This window comes from Centrocercus urophasianus, unplaced genomic scaffold, assembly GCF_019232065.1.
Source record: "Centrocercus urophasianus isolate 14NV4802_14NV808 unplaced genomic scaffold, USGS_Curo_1.0 seq_17, whole genome shotgun sequence".
Taxonomy (NCBI): Eukaryota; Metazoa; Chordata; class Aves; order Galliformes; family Phasianidae; genus Centrocercus; species Centrocercus urophasianus.
Window position 1 is genome coordinate 14,576,986 of NW_024884722.1, and position 19,674 is coordinate 14,596,659.

Here is a 19,674-nt window from a genome sequence, read left to right on the forward strand (position 1 = left end):
TCACAGTATTAGAGCTAATTCTATTTAGCTAGCAATGATTCCCCAGGATGGATACTTTGGAACAAGTCTCCTTTACTCAGCTGAAGAATTATGACTTCCATGGTATCATAAAAATCATTCTGATACTGGAAAGTTTCATAAGAGGCACACAGCTATCTGCTTCCTTCTGTTCTATTTCTAACACCAGTGCTATGCATGCCAAAATTTAATTCTAGCATGAACTGGTAAAAAATTAGCACAAAACAACGTAAGTTTTTCACTCTCTATGTATTTATTTATTGTTTATTAACTGGAAACACTATTAGCCTTTTCCTCCTGGAATTCTAAAATGGAGTAGTAGAGTCTACAATGCACAGATAATCTAAAATATTTGAAAACAAAACCTAAACAGACTTCCTCAAGTTATATTAAATGCAACATCTGACATTCCTGGAGGGTTACTCTATATTTGCTTTTTCTTTAAGAGTGCTTGAATAATGAATTGAGGACCTTTTCTGATTGTTAGGAAAGCAATCATTTTATTGATAACTGCAAATTCTAACTTTGGAGTTTTAGGTGTACATCAAAATATTGTTCTATTTAATGATATCAATATGCTTTTGAATGGCTGAAGAATTTGGCCACAGATGTCAACTAGAAAATTTGAAGCACCTATACGAAGAAAATTTAAAAAAGAAATTCTTTTTCCTTTCCAACGTATGCAATCTCCAAAGCTGGGTTTTTCTTGAAGTACATTTGTATAACACGACAAGAGTATTTTTAGCTAGGACTTGCTTGAACACAAATTGATTAAATACTATATTCAGCACAGTACTTACAGGAATCCATTTCCCTTGCAAGGACGTGTACTGAAACCTTGTGTCTTCTGGGAGCATCAATTGCCAACAACACCTAGAGTAAACAGTATCAATTATTTCAGTTGTGGAAAGTATCCATCACAAATATATAATCTCTAAAAGAACGACAGCATTTACATTTTAATTTAAGCTTTAACATGAGGGCGAATTTTGAGACATCCCTTAAAGCATTATTAAAGGTAGTCCATACCTTGAATCATTTTAGAATCAAGTTGTTTACAAAATTCATGTACTACTTGGGACTCAAACCATTCAAACATAAAACAACCAACAAAAACCCTGGAAGTAGCAAATTCAGCTATAAACTATCAAAGTATCAGGATTACCACCTAAAACCCTAGCAAACCTTTCAGAAGTACATCACCCTGAGCACAGTTATTGAACTCAGCAGGACTAGCTCACCAATCTAGAATTATTTCTACTCTGGAGTACTGGTTAATCATTTATTGAGCATTACTGTAAGTAAAAAAGTATCAATTCCCACAAACACAGAACATGCATACTTGCTGAAGTTATCAAGCTACTGGAATTCCATTTTCCAAGTTTATGTTTGCTGTGCTTCTTCACCCATGCCACCATACTATGAAAAACACACGTTAGGGTTCACTGTCATCTACTGCTCAAAGCAGTAAGATTGGATCTCTAGTACAGATAGAAGCTAATGCAAGAATGACCCTGGTAGCGAAATGGATAAACACAGATAGACTACAAAAGTGAAACAATTTTGAATTGAATTTCCAAATAGTATTAAACTACATGACTAACTTACCTTGTAGAACTGTATGATATCATCCTTGGTCAGGGTCTTGAGATATGCCACTTCAATGTTATCTGCACAATAGTAAAAATTAGAACAAGTCTGCAAATCACAGCTGGTTATTAGCACACTAATTCTAAGTATTTATTCTTTCCTGCAGTTAACTGCAAATGATATGCTTTTCATTCTTAAAAGCTAACACTTGTACCACTAAAAGTGTCAACGGAAGCTTGGAAAAAAACTATACTTTAACTAACAGCCTTTTTGATTGGACTTACTAAAAAAAAAAAATGCACGTTTGAAGAATACTGACTGCATTGTATATTATTCAGTAGCTAAAAAAAAATGCGTCTACTTTTCTATGTCATCTTCACATCAGTGTTACCTATTTCTAATGCAGACTGATTGCAGAGTTTTATTAACAGTTAGGAAAGATGGCATGAATTTTTGAAAATAAACATGAAGAAGAGTGACAGCCTAAATCATATTTCTTAAGGAACAACCACCTTTCAGATATTTGATGACAAGTGTGTCTCAGTAGCTACATCAGATTACATAAATTCAATTGTAATGAACTAGAAATTCAATATCACTCAAGAATGGGTGTTTTTATTATAGGTATGCTTGCATTTCTTAGGATTAGCAGATAGGAAGAAGGAAAGGAAAGTGTGTGAAAGAATACGCAGCTAATAAGTTGGTGAAGCATACAGGAAGTAGTTCATACGAAGTTCTAAAGGGAGGAAATTCAAAAATCAGCAAAACATGATGATGACAGTATTTTAAAGTCTGATGTAAAACAGCAGAAGTAATAATAATGTTAAAACCTAAAAAACTTTTTCACTTCTTCAGGCTGGAATACGCATTTCTGCTTTGACAAATATAGTCATTTGAGAATCATTTAATGAAATCAAATTCCCAGCGGGCAGAAGGGAATTAAAGATACTCAAGCAAAATAGTAAGTTTAGTGGAATTCAGATGTGAAAGATACGGCTACAGTTAACAGTAAGAAATTCTAGAGAGAGAAGATGGATCCCAGTAGGGTAAAAACGGCAAGACTTAAAGCAGAGAAAAAATGCAAAAAAATGCTTCAGACACAAAAAAAGTACTCAAGTTCTCACACCAGTCCTTAAATTCAGCCATGAAATCTTGTCAGTATCTCTCATTCTCTCAAAACCAAGCCAGACAACAATTTGAAATTTTTCATTATTACAACAGTTCAGTTAGTATAACAAAAAAAAAAACAAACTTGCTATGAAAGGCTGACACTCTGCATGTAAAGCAAAAGAGAAGTCACGATACAGAGTGAGTCTTATGTAGGCAGCATATTATGCATGAGAGATGGAAAATTATAGCTTTAAGTAAGAATTGAGATATGAAAATGTGATGAAAGGCTGATCTATATCTAAATCTGTAAGTATTTTTTAAAGTTAACAACCTAAAATCATTTAAGCATTGATTTCTTTCTTCACAGAAGACATTTTAGAAAGCATATAACGAGCTAAATAAAAACTAGATTTAAAACTCCTATCCATCACCTTTTAGGGAAAAAAAGACATGTATTTATTGTAGAAAATCAAATTAGATTTGTTTCAAAATATATCATTTAGTGATAGAAATAAAAGCTAACTCACAATATTGCTTATATCTCTAGATATTTAGGATTTAAAATTTTCCAACACTGATAAAAAAGGGAAAATACAACTTCAGCAGCATGTAGGATCACAGTATTATGATATTACTGTAAAAAACTGCCTGTCCTTTTTCAGTAAGAACAGCAGAAGCTGGATTTCAATCAACCTTCTACAAGCTTATAAGCATCCAAGCATTGTGGCTTAAAAAAATAATTCACGTTTCTACTAGGCCTACTCTAAGTTGAGACAGGTCCCATGTTGGCTAAGTCTGTTGTTGCCACTGTCGTTGATTTCTTCTCATTCTCACGACAGAACTGCACAATGTAAGCAGGATTTGAATTCATGTCTACACTGTCAGGAATGTCACAGTGCATTTGAACGCATCTCAGTCAAATGTTAGGCACATACGTAATAGAGGTGTTTGAACATCACAGAAAGAAAGTTAAGCTTATACAACATCAACAATTGCATCCAAGCCACTTCCAATCCTTGACCTACTCCTCATCTCACAGAGGCTTAAAGGAAAGAACTGAAGGTCAGTGAAATACTTGTTGTCCCTGTCACATAGTAAACACCAGGAAGCAGGATTATCCTCTATTACTAAACGCTCTACTGCTGAGAGCATGAGCTGCACAAATGAGATACTTTTCTCATCTCAGAATGAAGAAATGTAGCCTACAGGATTGAAATCACAAAAAAATATATAGAAATTATGCATAGACTACAAACATATCTAAACTACAGCATTGGAATTTAAGGGAATTATAATCTTTCTTACCTCTGTCAAAGTTATACTGCTGAGAAATTATTTCTCCCCAGTATTTAGCACATTCTGCAGACAGCTTCTTTGGTTTGTCTAGACGACGAATTGCTAAAGCTTGGATGTGTTTTTGGAAGGCCTCTTCTGTCATATCTTCTATACACTTCTCCATAGTCTTTAAGAACGCTTCAACTCTGCTTTCTAAATAATGTGGTGGCTTTTCAGATTGGATAATAAATCGCAGACCCTGTATGCCGTTTGCCCGACGTGGACCACTGAACACAATGTAACCTTAGCAAAACAAGAACAGTAACAGATTTAAAGAAATCCCTTGTTCAAGCATTAAGTATGCAAAACATGGCAATTTTGATACAGATGTGGAAGAAAGGAAGCATACTAACAAAGAAAAGAAAATTTGTCACTGGTATTAGGTAATCAGAAACCAAGTTGTACTATAGTGCTTAAATGGACTCAACACCAGGAACTTATTATTTTCCCATAAAGTCTGATCTGAATTCACTTTGCACTATTTCTAGTATCCTAACAATTCGATATAAGGAAACTAATCCTTTCATTTCTACTTGCAGCTTTACCTTATCTGAGCCTTTCCTAAGGAACATAACCCTTTCTTTAGTCTTACTCCCCTTTTTGTAACAAATCTGTCACGTTTCAGTCTTGTAGATGTTGTTTTATAGCTTTCTAATCATTCCTTGATTCTTCGTCAAAACTGGACATAGTATTTCAAAATCCTTATTTGAAGAGCACAGAAATATTGTGAATCTTGGAAGCTCTTTTTATCTATCCCAGTTTTTCTTTTAAACAGCAGCTTGACACAGTTCATATATGTTTTACATCTGATCCATAGTAACCTAGTGATTGTTTTCTACATCACTGCTACGTAGCCAGTTGTTTTCTGTTACTCCTGCCAAAACATTCCCAACTGCATCTTATCTGTATTCAAGCCATATTTTCAAAATGTCAAACTAAGTTTGAATTCTAATTCTGTCTTCCCACACACTTGCCTCTTCTTCCATCTTAGAAATCTGAAGATTTAGTAAGCCTAAACTCTTCTATTGAGTACATTTTAAATCCTAAGTAACACTGGATGACAATAGAGAACCATTCTTATTAATTTTCTGATCACAACTTTCCATCCAAACATGAAGCTTTTTGAATTTAGGTGCTCTCTTCAGCTTGTTTGAGAATGTTACACCTCTTTCATACTATCGAGGTGAGATCCACAACAGTGCCATTACCACCCAGTCAGGCAGGCTAAGTATTTAAAAAAAAAAAAAAAAAAAAAAAAAGGTACTTTGACACCACTTTGCCTAGTAATCGTTTCTCAGTCGTTTTCTATGAGTTTGCAACTGGTTTGATAGCATTCCAGGAATTAGAATGAAACTGACCGATCTGTAATTTTCTTGCTCTTTTATTTCCAAAAGAAATGTTTAACACTTAGTATCTTTTTGTTTTTTTTTTTTCCAGTACCACACTTACCATTTGAAAATTCTCAGTTACAATTTCTAGTTCCAGGTATTTTGCTTTTGAAATACAGAATTCATCATACTTGAACTCTTAAAAAAGCTACTACTTTTCCCTTCCTTTGTTTTTCTTGTACTGCTGAAGTATTTATTGAATGAGTCCCAGATACTTTCTCTACAGTCTAATAGGATGTCAAGAGTTACCAGTCTTTCTCCCTTAGCTTTCTCAGAGATCTTACTAACAATTTCATTGAGTTTACTGATTCTTGCTGGTATTTCTGCTGTCTTTCCTCCTAAGTCTTGTAAACTCCCTCCTTTGGCAATCACGCCACACTGTTTCTGTACTGACATGTGCGCATAGTTCTTCCTCACTGATTTCCCCCACATTCTTTTTAACAGTTATCTCCAACTTCTATAAGAAACCTGCCACCAACACATTCCAAAAACTGGCTAAACCACCTGGGTCCTGCCCTACTTTCAAGAGATATCTAGACTGATATGATGTGTGAGATTCTTCTAGCAGCTTACAAGAAATCTAATCTTGCCCAATCTCCCTGGTAATTCGTAACTCTGTAATGGTACTGATGTTCTTTTTCCATTCAGTCATTATACTGAAACATCCCTTACACCTTTGAAAAAAAATAAAACCCTAAACAAACAAACAAACCCTAAAAATCTGATGGTATTACTTATTAATATTTCAATCCTGCAAACTGTTATGCAAGTCCTTGTCTCTTTCAGTTATCCAATATGGAATAGCCTGACCAGTTTTTAGACTTAGTGGTTCAGATAATGATTGTTTGTTCTTCCTAGTGCACAGCTGTATTCTTAACACACCTGGAACGCATGTTAATACTACTTCGTTAGTACTGCAGCTTACCATTACCCACACAGCTGGATTCCTAAGATAGAGGTTGTAAATCCTTCCACTTGGAAGTAGGATCACAAGCAGAAAAGACTAAACTGCTGCTGATTCTTTAAGAAGATCTAAAATTTAGGAATTGATCTTATCTCCTTCTGGTAAAAATTCTGCACAGTTGTTCTGTTGTTGTTTTTAAACTAGGGAGGATTTCAGATATTTAAGACTAATGTTAAGAATTAGGCTTGCTTATTCTCAGTTTAGAATGTGTGAACAGTAACATTCCTTTGAGTCATCAGCAGTTAAAATGATTTGCATTTACCATTTGTCCTTTAAATGGCATTCACTGTTCAGGGAAAGAACACCTCATCATGTCTCATGCAAGTGTGTGAATATGCATGCCTGGGTTTATACAGACAATAATCACTATGGGAATACTTACCTAATTGTTCCTTAGTGCGCAGAGTATTGAAGCATGGTTCTGAGATAATTTGACAAAAGAGCTCCAAAAACATATTCTCAGAAGTGCTCTGCATATCTGTCTGGTAATATATTTCAATGCCACAATTGTTATGTACTTCATTTCTCTGTTGATACACAAACCATCCTCCTAAAAGACAAACATAAAACAGTTAGATTACAGTTTAAGTGAATACATACCGTTTACTTAGAAAGCATATATTTTTATTGTCCAATATTAAAAATGGCTATCACTTGTGGAGTCCAATTAAAATAAATGCTTCAGGACTTTTAAAACAGAATTTCCACTAACAGATCATGCACGCTTTTCAAGTAACAGGAAAAGAAAACATTATTTTAATACATCAAGATGACATAGCTTGAACACATCAGAAGGTAACTAGAAGCTTGCTGTTTCTCAAGCAGGTAGTTTGGAACTGAAGTTCCAAAAATGCATTGCCTGGAATGCAGTTTCTAAAGACAAACATAAACATCATAAACATTTTGTGAACATTAAAAATAATTTAGTAACAACGGTTTCTTCAGTTACATGGTAGCTTTCAGACTGCTGATCAGCTATGGGTAATTGACTTTGGCTGCTTAGCCAAAAATGTCATCATTCCTGTGTAGCTCCCAAGAATTCCTTGAAGCTCATTTCTTAAATGTAACATTTTCCACGCAATAGAAGTAAAATCATAAAAGCACTACGAGAAGAAAAGATATCAGAAATAAAGAATATATACTTGTGTAAAGCTTTTATTTTTCCAAATAAAAGGAGTTTTTTGGACAATCCTTCACTGAATGTTCACTTAATACCTGGAAGTGCTCAAAGAATGGTGCTTACTCAAATATGTCTTCTACACATAATGTACAACGGGAGAGATCTTATTTCCATAAAGCATACAGAGTGAATTAAGACTGAAGGTCAACTTATGCACATGAATTAAAAATGAAATCAAATATACAAAAATATATGTATATATTTGTGTATAATTTTACTTACATAAAACCACAGCCTAATTTGCTATATCTGCAGTTTAAAATAATTTGAAATAAATCTGATTTTGAAACAAAGCCCACGCAACAGAGAGTATTATTCATCTTAAAGTGCCATTAGCAGACCAAGAACCTTGATTTAATGTATAACAAAAAAATTTGAAGTAACCATTTAACTTACTGTCAGGAAGTTGCACTTCTCTGTATCTCACTAGCTGACTGGGAAGGAGTGGCTTTGTATGAGCGTGCTCAATAAGAGTGTCCTCAACCATTTGCATAATTCCTAGTGCAGCCTTGAAGAGAAAACACAAGGACTTCCATATACAAGTGTGTTAAAATGAGGAAGGGAAAAAAAACTTTATTTTTTCCCTTGTTATTAACCAAGTGCTACATGCATTCAGCAGTCACTAGCACTGTTTTCTAACATCTCCTGCTAGTGAAACATCACAGAGCTACTATAACAACATCTTGTGAGAAATACTGCTATGCCAGTCTTCCAAATAGAATGTAAAAACATATATGCTTTACGTATAAGAAAGATATTGGGCGTTGGTTTTGAACATACTTTCAAGTATTTGGTTAAATTTCCGACACAAATTACAACAACTGTAACTTTTTTTGTTGAAGACAAAAGAAACATTTTCTGTTTTTTACTCCCAAAGGCACAACTGATAGCAGAGGGCTATTTTTTATGGACTAACATTCCTGCTCAGCTTCATACAAAGCAATTCATTTAGCAGAATCATGGATTCTTGAAGCTTTGTTAGTTAGCCTGGTACTTACAAATGGAATAGCAGGATCTGCAGCATTCTTTATGCAGCTTGATCACATTACAGCAATAACATGTAGCACAGACTTTAAAATATTTAGATCTAAGCTGTTTTTTTATTAAATTTCCAAGAGCAATACAAGGGAGCACACAGCCTAATAAATCAGAAGTGGAAAAAATGACACCATGATTGTCCCATAAAGATAAAAAGAAGTACAACGTCAAATTATGTAATCACATTGACAAAGCTGCTTTAAGATATGAGAAGGTTAAACTAGCCTTTCATTTTTAATGCTACTTTTAAATAAAAACTGTGTTATTAAAGAAAGTATCACACCAACCTGTTTAGTTATATTGCCATGGAGAAGAGCTTCAATGTGTAACCGTGACAACAGTTGAGATATAAAGGCCTTGAGGCGGGGAAGAGTGACATCTAGAACAGATATCAGGATAGTTACATCAATTACCTGCATTTCTACATTAAGAAGTACCTAATTCATTTCTAGATATGGTATATTTCTTACAGGAGCAAAAAGACATTGTCATAAAAAAACCTGAATCTCTCCTTATAAATGCAACCCTGGAAAGCTTCCAGGTCTAAATAGCAGTGCTCATCATATAGCTTGCTTTGCTTAGAATTCATGTATCGTCTGACCCAGATTCCAAAAAGAGAAGAAAAAAAAAAAAAGAGCCTTCTGAAGTCTTCTTTCCAGTCATTCCATGCAAACATTCATCCTCCAGAGAAAATAGTAGTAATCATTTAGGTGGTGTTCCAAAATAAAGCTATTAAATAAATAAGAAAAATGCAATTTGTAATGCTTGAGAAACACACTGCACATTTACCATCTTGACTAAAAAAAAAAAAATCGACTGAAATAGTGTTTTGATGCTATCCCTGTAATAAACAATACACAAGAAAAATATTATTTGCAATATATCCCAAAGTACACACACACACATGCATTCTATGTTAGCCTACCTTTGTAAAGCAGTTTTCATATATAAATCAAAATACAACATACAGAATCAATGGAATGAGAGAGGATTGGAAGAGTGGATGAGAGGTTCTTCCTAAAGCTGACAAATAGGTTGTTAATTCCCTGACTCTACATGAACCCCTACTTCTTTTTATCTTAAATGTGCATTACAAAACCTTTGGAAGAGCACATGGTCCTTTTATTGTTGCATAATTCTAATCTTAACTTGCACTATTAATAAGCAGATCTACAGACAAAAAAAGATAAATTGCTTTGAAGGAGAGAGGATGTGAGGAAAATAAAATCAGACGTGAATTCCCTGTATTTCAAGCAGATTTCCTGCAGTGCTAAGCAGACAGCATTCCACTCCAGCATTCTTTTTAAACATTCTTATGCTGGATAGAGTAAAAGTAATTTTGTAAAGATGACTTAGAAAAGGAACACAACATCTGTTTGGCTTTGAAATTCAACAGTCATTAAGCTGAACTCACTGCCATGAAAACTGGCATTAGCTTTCACATGGACTCCACAATCTCTAAGGTGCCTGCAATCATTCAAGAGACCATACAGCTAAACATCTGCATTTCTATCTTGGAGTAATCCAAGGAAAAACTCCTGCACCTCTGTGCAGCTGGCTTCAGGCATCTAATGAAGCAATGTTAAGCACCAGAATTTCAGACAGTATGGTATGTGCCAGTCCGATAAGTAAGAATGTGAATTCTGAATCATATCATCACATCTGAATGAATTACTTTTAAGTTTTTAAATCTTCAAAAGATTTAAATCTTTAAAAGATTTAAGTTCTTAAATCTTGTAAGTTGTAATTTCTTCTTCTCCCCACATAGTGGGGGCACTTGCTTTTTGTTAACAACCACAGCCTTCTTTATTCTTAACCATTTTTTTTTTTTTTAAATTATTTTCTACAGAAATGGAAATGTGTGTTGGGAAGTACAATACAGCTGATACATTCCAATGTATCTGCAAGGTGTCAGCTGGAGTCCAAATGAGTTTAGTGCTGGTTATGCCACATTCAGGCTCATATCCACAAAATGGGCTACCTTAGCACTGGCAAGAAGCTGCATCAGATTAATGGCAGAGTCAGATCAAACTGGGTCCGTGCCTTTGTGCGGTCATTTGGATGACCTATTCAATTTTCCAGAAATTGGAGGGCATCTTCCATGAGAAAAAAAAAAAAAAAAAAAAAAAAAAAAAACAAAAACGAACTTTAAAATTGGCAGAGCATTACCATCAAGAGCTTCTTTTAATTCATCTTTGGTCCAAGCAACTTCTGTCATCAGGAGTCGCAGGTAATACATTGCATGCTGGTGAGGCTGTTCAGCCCTGAAGTTGTTAAGTGATCTCATGTACTGAAACAAAACAATTTTAAGTTCAAATTACAGAGCTCCATTCCTACACATGAAATATTAACTCTGTCCTTTCAACTTCGTGTATCATCAAGCAAGTACATTCTGAATGTCAACAACTGTCTTTTGCCTGTTAGCACAGTTTTAAAATTGGTTTAAGTCATTTTAGTAATAAAGTAATATAATGAGGCTACAGATTAAGTAGTTATTATAAATGTTGCTTATACTAGAATGAAACCAAATTTCTCAATAAAATTAATTGTTGTATTCTAATCCTAAATAAACATCAAGATGAAGTTGATGTAAGTAGGAAACATACATTCTATGATAGTTGCTCAGTGGGGAAAAAAAAGCAAACAAGGTAGGAGACAAGGTTTTTTTCCTAACCATTTCACCCTAGGGAAAATGTAGATTCATTTAGGAAATTCTTTGCATTCTTAGCTTGGATAAAATACAAGAGAATAATCAGTGAGCCCGCTACAAAGGAACTTTCCCAGTCCTTTGCAAAACAAAACCTTTTTTCTCCTGGAGAAGAATTGAAAGCAGAAACTAATAGTTTCAGCAAGCTGAAATCTGGTTCTACAGAGATGCTAATTAGCATATTGTATCCATTACAGGAGAGAAGTTCATTTCAGATCACACCGGTGAGAAAGAGCAACTGTTAAGTTGCTGAGGACGTGTCTGTTCCAAACAGAAGAAAGCTGTTACCTCTCTAATCTGTCCTTATTTTATACAAATTGTCTGTGCAATGAAATCTACAAAACATGCGTAAATACAGACACAAAGCTTAAGTGGACCATACAGAAACATCTTGAACTAAAAGAAAATCACCCCAAGCAGATCATTCAGACCCCTGGGTTTGTGGGGTTTTTTTGTTTTGTTGTTGGGCATGGACTTGTTTTAGCTTCACATTTGTAAAACCCAGTTACAACCTCCTAATTTATATTCCATATATAGAAATCAGTCATTCAATTTTGGACGTTCAGTTTCCAGAAGACAACATGTATTTGAACAACTGATTACTTCTGCACTGAATGGTCCTAGGCCAGGAGCAGAGCTCCTCTTCACCTCTGGTGAGAAAAAATATTGTAGATCTCAACACTTCCCTTCCCCCTTCATGCCATGTCCAGATCACATTGAAGATTTTCTAAATTGTAAAACAATATACATGATTTTTATTTTTTTTTTTCTCCTTCCTGAATTCTACTCTTATCAAAGCAAGCTTCAATCTCTTAGCCAACTCCAAGAAAGACTGACTGAAAGTAGATTCACTAGGCTATTTGAACCTAAGAATGTAATACAGATACAATGGGAAACTCACAGATATAAAAAAAAAGAAAAGAAAAAAGCCTCTAGAGTCCCAGTGGGACAGAATTTAACTTTGTCTAGATGGATAATTAGCCCGCAAGATTACAGTTCAAGTCAAACATTAAATTATTCTAAGGTGCAAATTTTTCATGTAGCTTACCGCTTCCTTGATAATTTCAAATCTTTTTTCATCAATCTCAAAAGTAGCCATTTTCTCAATGATCTTCTTGAGCAAGATATGTTGCTTGTCATTATAACCTTTCACAGAGAGCTATGAAAAAAGTGCATAATTAGCTTTAAATGCATAACATAAAAAAATAACTACCGAATCTCACAGGACTCAATGAACAATAAAATCTTGTGTATTTGTCCAAGAGTTATGAATGCAGAGAATCCATGTAAAACTAGATGATGTAACCAAGTTGTTCTCAGAATAACGGTACTTCGCATTTATAAGTACCGAGTTCAGTTAGTAAACAAGCTCAGAGTACTGAAGTGGTTTTACTCCAGGTTTTGCATGCCAGTAATGAAATTGGATTCGCAGCCTTCTGAAATTGTCCCCAGTCTATGTTTAATCCTGTTTCATGTTTATATTTTTGTGCAACAAGACATTTTACGTAAGTGGAAGTAAGCAGAAGCCCTAGAAAGGAAGCACTGCCAAGAACTATGCAATTTATAATAAGCAATGGTGCTGAGCTATAGATCTGATCACACAAATTTTCTGCAAAGCATTCACAAAGTAAGTTAGGTCATTAAAAACAAAAATAAAACAAAGATTACTGTATGATCCCATCAAGGCATAGAAAGTTTCGCCCAGTGAAAAGGGCTTTAGAAGACCTTTTGGGTTTAAAAAAAAAAAAAAAAAGGCTTCAAAATTTGGTGTGTAGGAAAGGAAGTTTAATTAGATTAGTACAGTATCATTACTAGGGTAAAACCAAACATGCAGGTCAATTCCTGCTTTTCACTAGGAAAAAGCTTTTCTTCTGCAGTTACAGAAACACATGTAAACACTGAATTTGAAGAAAAAGCTACGATAAATGGATTTACAGCAAAAGACTGACATCCTAGATTAGCATGAGAACCCTGTTTTATAAAAATGCAGGTGATTTTTCTTAGTAGCATGTAACCCTGCTTAAGTTATCAACACAGTACAGATATACATACTGAATACAAAGATCTCTCATATATAGAAAACAATCCTGGAAATTCCCTGATACCAAAACAGAAGAACCGATTTTAGTATTTTAAAATATAGTCTTTAAAGAACAGGAATGAAAAGTCCCTGTCCTAAATAAATAAACAAATCTCATATTTAAAATAACTCTATAATTCCAAACTGTGACTAAAAATGAAGAACGATTACCCCCCCCCTTCTCTGACCATGAAGCATCAGCAAGCTTTGAGACTGAGAACAGTGTTTGAAGTTTAAGTGAATGCTACCAGGAAATGAGATATTAGATTTGTGTTGGCTAAAAAAAGAAACTGCAGGGATAAAAACACTGTACTTTTTTTCATACAGAAAATACAAGGACAATATACTCTCTTACAAAGAGATTTTGAAAATAATACAGGAAATTTCAAAATAAATCTTGTTATATAATGATGGTCAGCAAAAGCATTCAATAGAACTTCAAGGAAGATTATTTAAACCTCCTTCCATAAATCTCAGAGGTGAAGATAAATAAGAAATAACCACACATCATATCATCGTTATTTCTGAAGTAAATATAGTCAGCACTTGAAAATACGTTATAAAACGTATAATAAAAATGCACGCTAAAGAAAAGCCAAAAATGTCCAGCACTGAATTCTAACGAGCACATGCACCATCCATTTCCACAGCTCACTACAGCAGAATTAGAAGACTATGACAAAATCCGTAGAGCTAAGACTCATTCAGAAACTTTAATCTTTTCGTGTAGAAACTAGCCATAGTATTCTCAAGATTACCATGCAAGCAAGTAAAAATGAATGCAACTAGAATGCAACAGCTGCACTGCACACGTGTTCACAAGACACTGCAATCTCAAAGAGGTCATTCAGCACTGATTAAAATGCTTTGTTTTGCTTTGCCTTTAATTCATGATATATACGCCAGGGAAAAAACATTAACCATCTCATTTAGAAATGCAGAAGTCAAATGTTTTCTCCAAGCTAAACAGTTCACAAGCTGTTTCATTTCCTCCTGTGTTTCTTTCTTACTTACAAGTATTGCATTCATTCCTGATGCAATGCCATAGACCAAACCTGAGAGGCGTGCTGCATATGTATACTCTTTTAAATCATCCTTCAACAACCTGATAAACAGGTATGTCATGTTGCAATGGAGAGGATCAGCATAAATGTAGCGACTAACAAAAAGAAAAACAAAAGAAATGCTTTGATACCTCAAGCAGTGACAAAGTAATGGATGAAGAAACATGACTGAAGAGTATGTATATGCAGCCTCATGACCAGTAGTTCTTGAAAAGGAAAGCTGAAGTCTATCATTTATATAATAGCATGAAAAGGGGGTCTTCTACCCCATCAGTCAGAAAGTTTTTAAGAGATATCTGGCAAACTGAAATAAAAATATAAACTTGCATTAGATTGCTTTTTTCTTTCTTTTAGATGGAGGAAGAAATCTTACAACTAATGCATTTCATGAATGACATAAAAGAAAAGGAAGAAAATTTGCTTAATATGAATGGAAAGATTGTTGTAGACTTTGAACGAAATCCAACTTAAAATTCAAATCAAAGAAAGGATGGTTAATAATTAAGATCAAAAAGGAGTAACAGCCTTAGAACCACAATGGAAAAAGCTGTTTTTTAAATAAAAGTTCTTCCACCAAATCAATACAAAAATGTTGATGAGTGGAAGTAGTTTTAAGTCTCTAATCTCTTCCTTGATATGGGTACTTACATACATCCCATAGATGGTATTTTGGAGATCATAGTTCAAGCCAGCTAGTTCTGCTGCATATGCATACTCGTTGAGGGAGTCTTTGAGTAGTTCAAGGTATAAATAGGCCATGTTACAATGCAAGGGATCCACGTAAGCAAATGGGCTGGAAGAAAGTGTTGAAAGTAAAACATGCAGTTTAAAATTACTTCTCATTTTCTTTTGGCCCTTCTAAATTTGATCTGAAGGAAGCAATATTTACTGCAAGTATGCTGAGGGATCCCATCATGAAGGTTTCCTATTTTGAAGCCAAATATGAATATGCCTGAAAATAACTACTTAGCTCACTTATGGTCTCAGTGATGCTAAATACCTTAAAGATTCCAGAAATATTCCTTTACTTGTGCTGATAAATGAAGATACGTTGTATTTATTTTGCTGCATGTCAGAACTCACCACGAGTAAAATAAACACAACCTGAATGAATTATTTAACAGATCAAAATGAAAACCTACATACTGAACATTAATTTGATTAATACTTCTAACATTAACATTTTTATCAGAAAATAAAACAGTTTTTACAGAAACTAAGACATTAGCAATTCACAGTACATGCAAATCTCAACTCAGGAAAGAAGTTTTGCATACCACTTTTACATCAACAGCCATACAAACTCTACTTTTGACTCAGTGGAATCTGATCACGTACACTACTGTTACAAAGTTCTCAAGAAAAAAATGCAACTCAAAGACTCAAGCCATACTTCAACTGTACTGATGTTTGTTAAATACCTGAGATGTTTAAAGATTAGCAAAGTCAATACAACTTATTTGTTGGGTATTTGTTCCTAAAGCTTCTTAAGTACACGTAAATTCATTACCAAGTTCCCAAAAATAACCTGTAGTATTGAAGACCAATTGCTATCAGGACTGGGTATTTGACAGCATTCAACAGTATCAACAAAATAAAGCAAAGACAGATCACATCACCAGCACTGTACCTGCTGATAACTTTAAGATGTAGGCTATGCTGTTTTACTAATACTGTGTTAATTATTCTGGGTTGGGCTTCAATAACTGAAGTAAATGTCACCAAAAGAACAGGACTCTGCTATCTGCTTTCTCCCTAACGTAAGTTTTCCAAACTGAGCAATTTTTTTTTATGCCCAGTGATGCAAATCCAATTAATACAGATTTATTTATTTTTAATTAAGACTGAATTCAAAGCAAAATGTAGGACAGTCCTATCTTACACCCCCCCACAAACTCATTATATTCTTTTCTATTAGTTGGCCATGGCCAACAGGGAATTTCAAAAATAATGAAGACTACTGAATAGTTGTTCAATGAAAAATATCAGAAAGCAATTATAACAACACTGTTCTGGTAGTTGTTTTTTATTACTGATAACTTTGTAAATAAATGCTTATTCTTAGTCTACCTTTTTTTTTTTTTAACTGGACTTGAGGAAGAAAAAGCCATAAACATAGATTGATTGAAAAATATCTTAAATATTTTTCCTGTTTCAGCAAGCTGCATGTGTCAAAACCAGTGTCAACAGTGAAGTGTTGATAGAAGGTCATCTTATGAGCTATTGTTTTTAATCAAAGGCACTCAAATTATTTAAAATGTTTTTCAAATTGGAAGATAGCACATATGCTTAAGTAGGTCAAATATAATTAGCGCTGTATTTTAACATCCATCTCTCCAAAACACGAGAAATGATGGGCAGGGGTTATAACCTTTAGAAGGTTTTCACAGCAATTGCACATAACATTGTTTTGCACCTTTGTAAAGAGGGGTGCGCGTTGAGTTCTCAAGTCATAATTCACATGAAAGCAAAAGCTTTTTAATGCCTTTTAAGCTGGACAGTAATTCCCATGTCAGAAGACTTCACTGTTTTGTTCTTTAATACAAGCCTTGCACAGTGCCCCTAGCTTAGGATTTTCAGTTTTCAAACTTGGCAACTTCAGGAGATTCATATATTCAGACAGCCCCTAATGAAGTTATACATTTGAGGGAGAAGTCACCCTCATCAACTTCATCTTTAAAAAAAAAAAAAAAAACAACAAAAAAACTACACAGCAGTTATTGCTGGAACATCTGAGTCAGGAATTCTTCCAACGATCTGTGATGATCAGGGCTGACAGGCAGTAGAAATCTCCATCATTTTTCCTACCCTACTGAAGCAGTCTGTGGTGTGAGACAAAAGTACAAGTCTAACTGGGAAGAGCTGTCACCATACTGTGCATATGTGCACATACTTATACCCTTGTGTGCTCTACATAAAATTTGTTACTATCTTTTAATCTGCCAAAAACTGCTTTAGAAATTGAATCCTTCATAGCTCATTTGAAATTTGTTGGAATACACACAAACGCAGCCTCCATCAATAAAATCCTATTTGGGATTTCAGCCACACACAGTCCAGTGAAAATCCACTGGGTGTGAACAGAAGTATTGTATTATTGTTCCCTGAATAAGATACAAGCAGACACCATTTTGATCTTCCATGCCCTGACATATCAAAGTCAAAACAATCAAAATGTTTGTGTTGTAGTTTCTAAAGAAAAATGAAAGAGGAAATGCCTACACAACCCATTTTTCCTAGCACTAGTTCTGACACTCTGAAAAAACCCTCAGTATAAAATTCTGCCAAGGGCATGTAGGGAAAAAAAAATTGGCGTCACTCAGAAGAAGGACTCAACAGCTCATCTATGAGAATCTACCACAGCCCATATAACAGCAGCTCCAGCAATATCAGTAACCTGGCCAAAGGAAGAGATCCTGAAATTATTTGCATTTTCCAAAATCCAACACAGAAATTACTATACTCTGAGGACAGCAGTGAACTTGCACATTAAATTCAACAGTTAGAAATTATTACTCCCAGCAATCCAGAGCACTGAGAAGTTATGTTGTTCTCATGTTAATTTAAAAAAAAAAAAAAAAAAAAAAAAAAAAAAAAGGATAATGCAAGACCAGAATTAACATTACAGCACTCAGTCATGCATACTGAAGTAAGAATCACACATTCACTGATAATGCAGAGGTGTTCATCTAAACAGTAACTGATGTAAATTAAGCAAAATCCAACAATTATGAACTTTATACTGGATAGCATTATGCGAGTGGAAACAGAACTGGAATATTAATAAAAATATCAGAATAGCATTTTAGAAAGAATATTACCTTTGAACATTTCTCATTTAGTCATCAGTGCAAAAAAGCAGCCACACCCATTCTTAAAAAGTTGTATTGCAAAACTCCTTGCAGGTGTTACTAGCAGATGCATTTTAGGTATAGCAAACAAAATTTCTTTTCATGGGCCTTCCTGCTGTCTCACTCTCACTGCACATTACACCAGGTAAGGACAACCACTTTAAAGCCACAGTACATGGAAGAGTTTTTAATCACAGAAATGCAGATTCACAACAAATAAGATGTTTTCTGAGATAAATTTTTGTTAATTATTTAACATTGCATACCTGAAAAACTCAAAGTTGAGACAAGCCTTCGGCAAAAAGAATTTGTCATCTTGCTTGAACCACAGTTTACTCATAGCAGTGTCCTGCGTCAAGAAAAGAGGTTAAGTCACCTAAATTCTAACATGTAACATGTAAACATGTAACAATGTTTTTTAAAAGTCAATTACTTCAAATGTCAGTGTTGTCTCCTTAAATTCACATTTTTTCTATGTCAGTTGGCATATACATCCATCACTTATTAAGGCTACCTTCTTAACCATAAAGCACTTTCACATGCAGTTACACAGCTGTAACATTGTGAACGAGCTTATGGTCATCCTGGGAACAATTGCTCCAGAGCACGAATGCTCAAACAGAACTGTCTGCTGCTGCAGACATTAAGAAGTGCCATCATGGGGACAACACCAAGGAGATTACAGCAGCACATTGATGCATGTTTTATACAAAGGGTGTAATTGTATATTTAATGCTCTTAGTAAAAGTGATTAATTCACAGCACACTGCTTTAAAGTAGCAATGGTAAGAAAAAAAGCAATGTATTTTAAGGAGTAGTTAAACTAGATGGAAATTAGAAGATCTATCACCAAAAACATTTAGAGAAATCTCCCAGCAGAAAAAAAAGAATCAGAACCACCTCGCTTATTCCTTTTTTCTCCCACAAACATTATGAAATAAATACATTGTCTATTCTAACTTCATCTCCCTAACATCTTTTCTATTATTGCCACACGTGAGAGCTCTATCTTTTAAGTATAAAGATATTTCTCTTTCTCATATTTTTGAGCAGATGTTCTTTGCTTCTCAGAGATCTGCCATGGTATTTTCCTTCTCCTTTCTACTTTAAAGAACTAAGTCCCGTACCTTACAGCACAGCACATAATATTCCACTCATACTAAGCAGCAAGATTACAGCTTATCTCTCTGACAAATATTTCTTCTATTAAACGACTATTACTCTATTACACAATGTAGGACACATTGCATAAACTGACTACAGTGCTGGAGACTTGATGCAATAGCGTATCTCTGCTGATCCAATTCTTGTAATGATTTGCTATGGGGTCAGACAAATGCCAGGGCCCA

The 19,674-nt window shown here is 34.5% G+C and overlaps 1 protein-coding gene across 3 annotated transcripts in view; it reads right to left on the reverse strand.

The window, feature by feature from the left end:
- Positions 1-19,674, reverse strand: part of IDE (insulin degrading enzyme) — a 54,585-nt gene that overhangs the window by 6,511 nt on the left and 28,400 nt on the right. For 2 of the 3 annotated variants that reach the window (XM_042817997.1, XM_042817996.1), the window contains exons 14-23: positions 18,592-18,674; positions 15,123-15,267; positions 12,379-12,489; positions 10,793-10,913; positions 8,911-9,002; positions 7,982-8,093; positions 6,788-6,955; positions 4,024-4,296; positions 1,627-1,688; positions 819-891 (exon numbers count right to left, since the gene is read on the reverse strand). In XM_042817997.1, the coding sequence (XP_042673931.1) occupies positions 819-891; positions 1,627-1,688; positions 4,024-4,296; positions 6,788-6,955; positions 7,982-8,093; positions 8,911-9,002; positions 10,793-10,913; positions 12,379-12,489; positions 15,123-15,267; positions 18,592-18,674 (1,240 nt within the window). Of the gene's footprint in view, positions 1-818; positions 892-1,626; positions 1,689-4,023; positions 4,297-6,787; positions 6,956-7,981; positions 8,094-8,910; positions 9,003-10,792; positions 10,914-12,378; positions 12,490-14,424; positions 14,570-15,122; positions 15,268-18,591; positions 18,675-19,674 lie in introns of all 3 variants that reach the window. The other variant, XM_042817999.1, reaches the window with a different exon arrangement.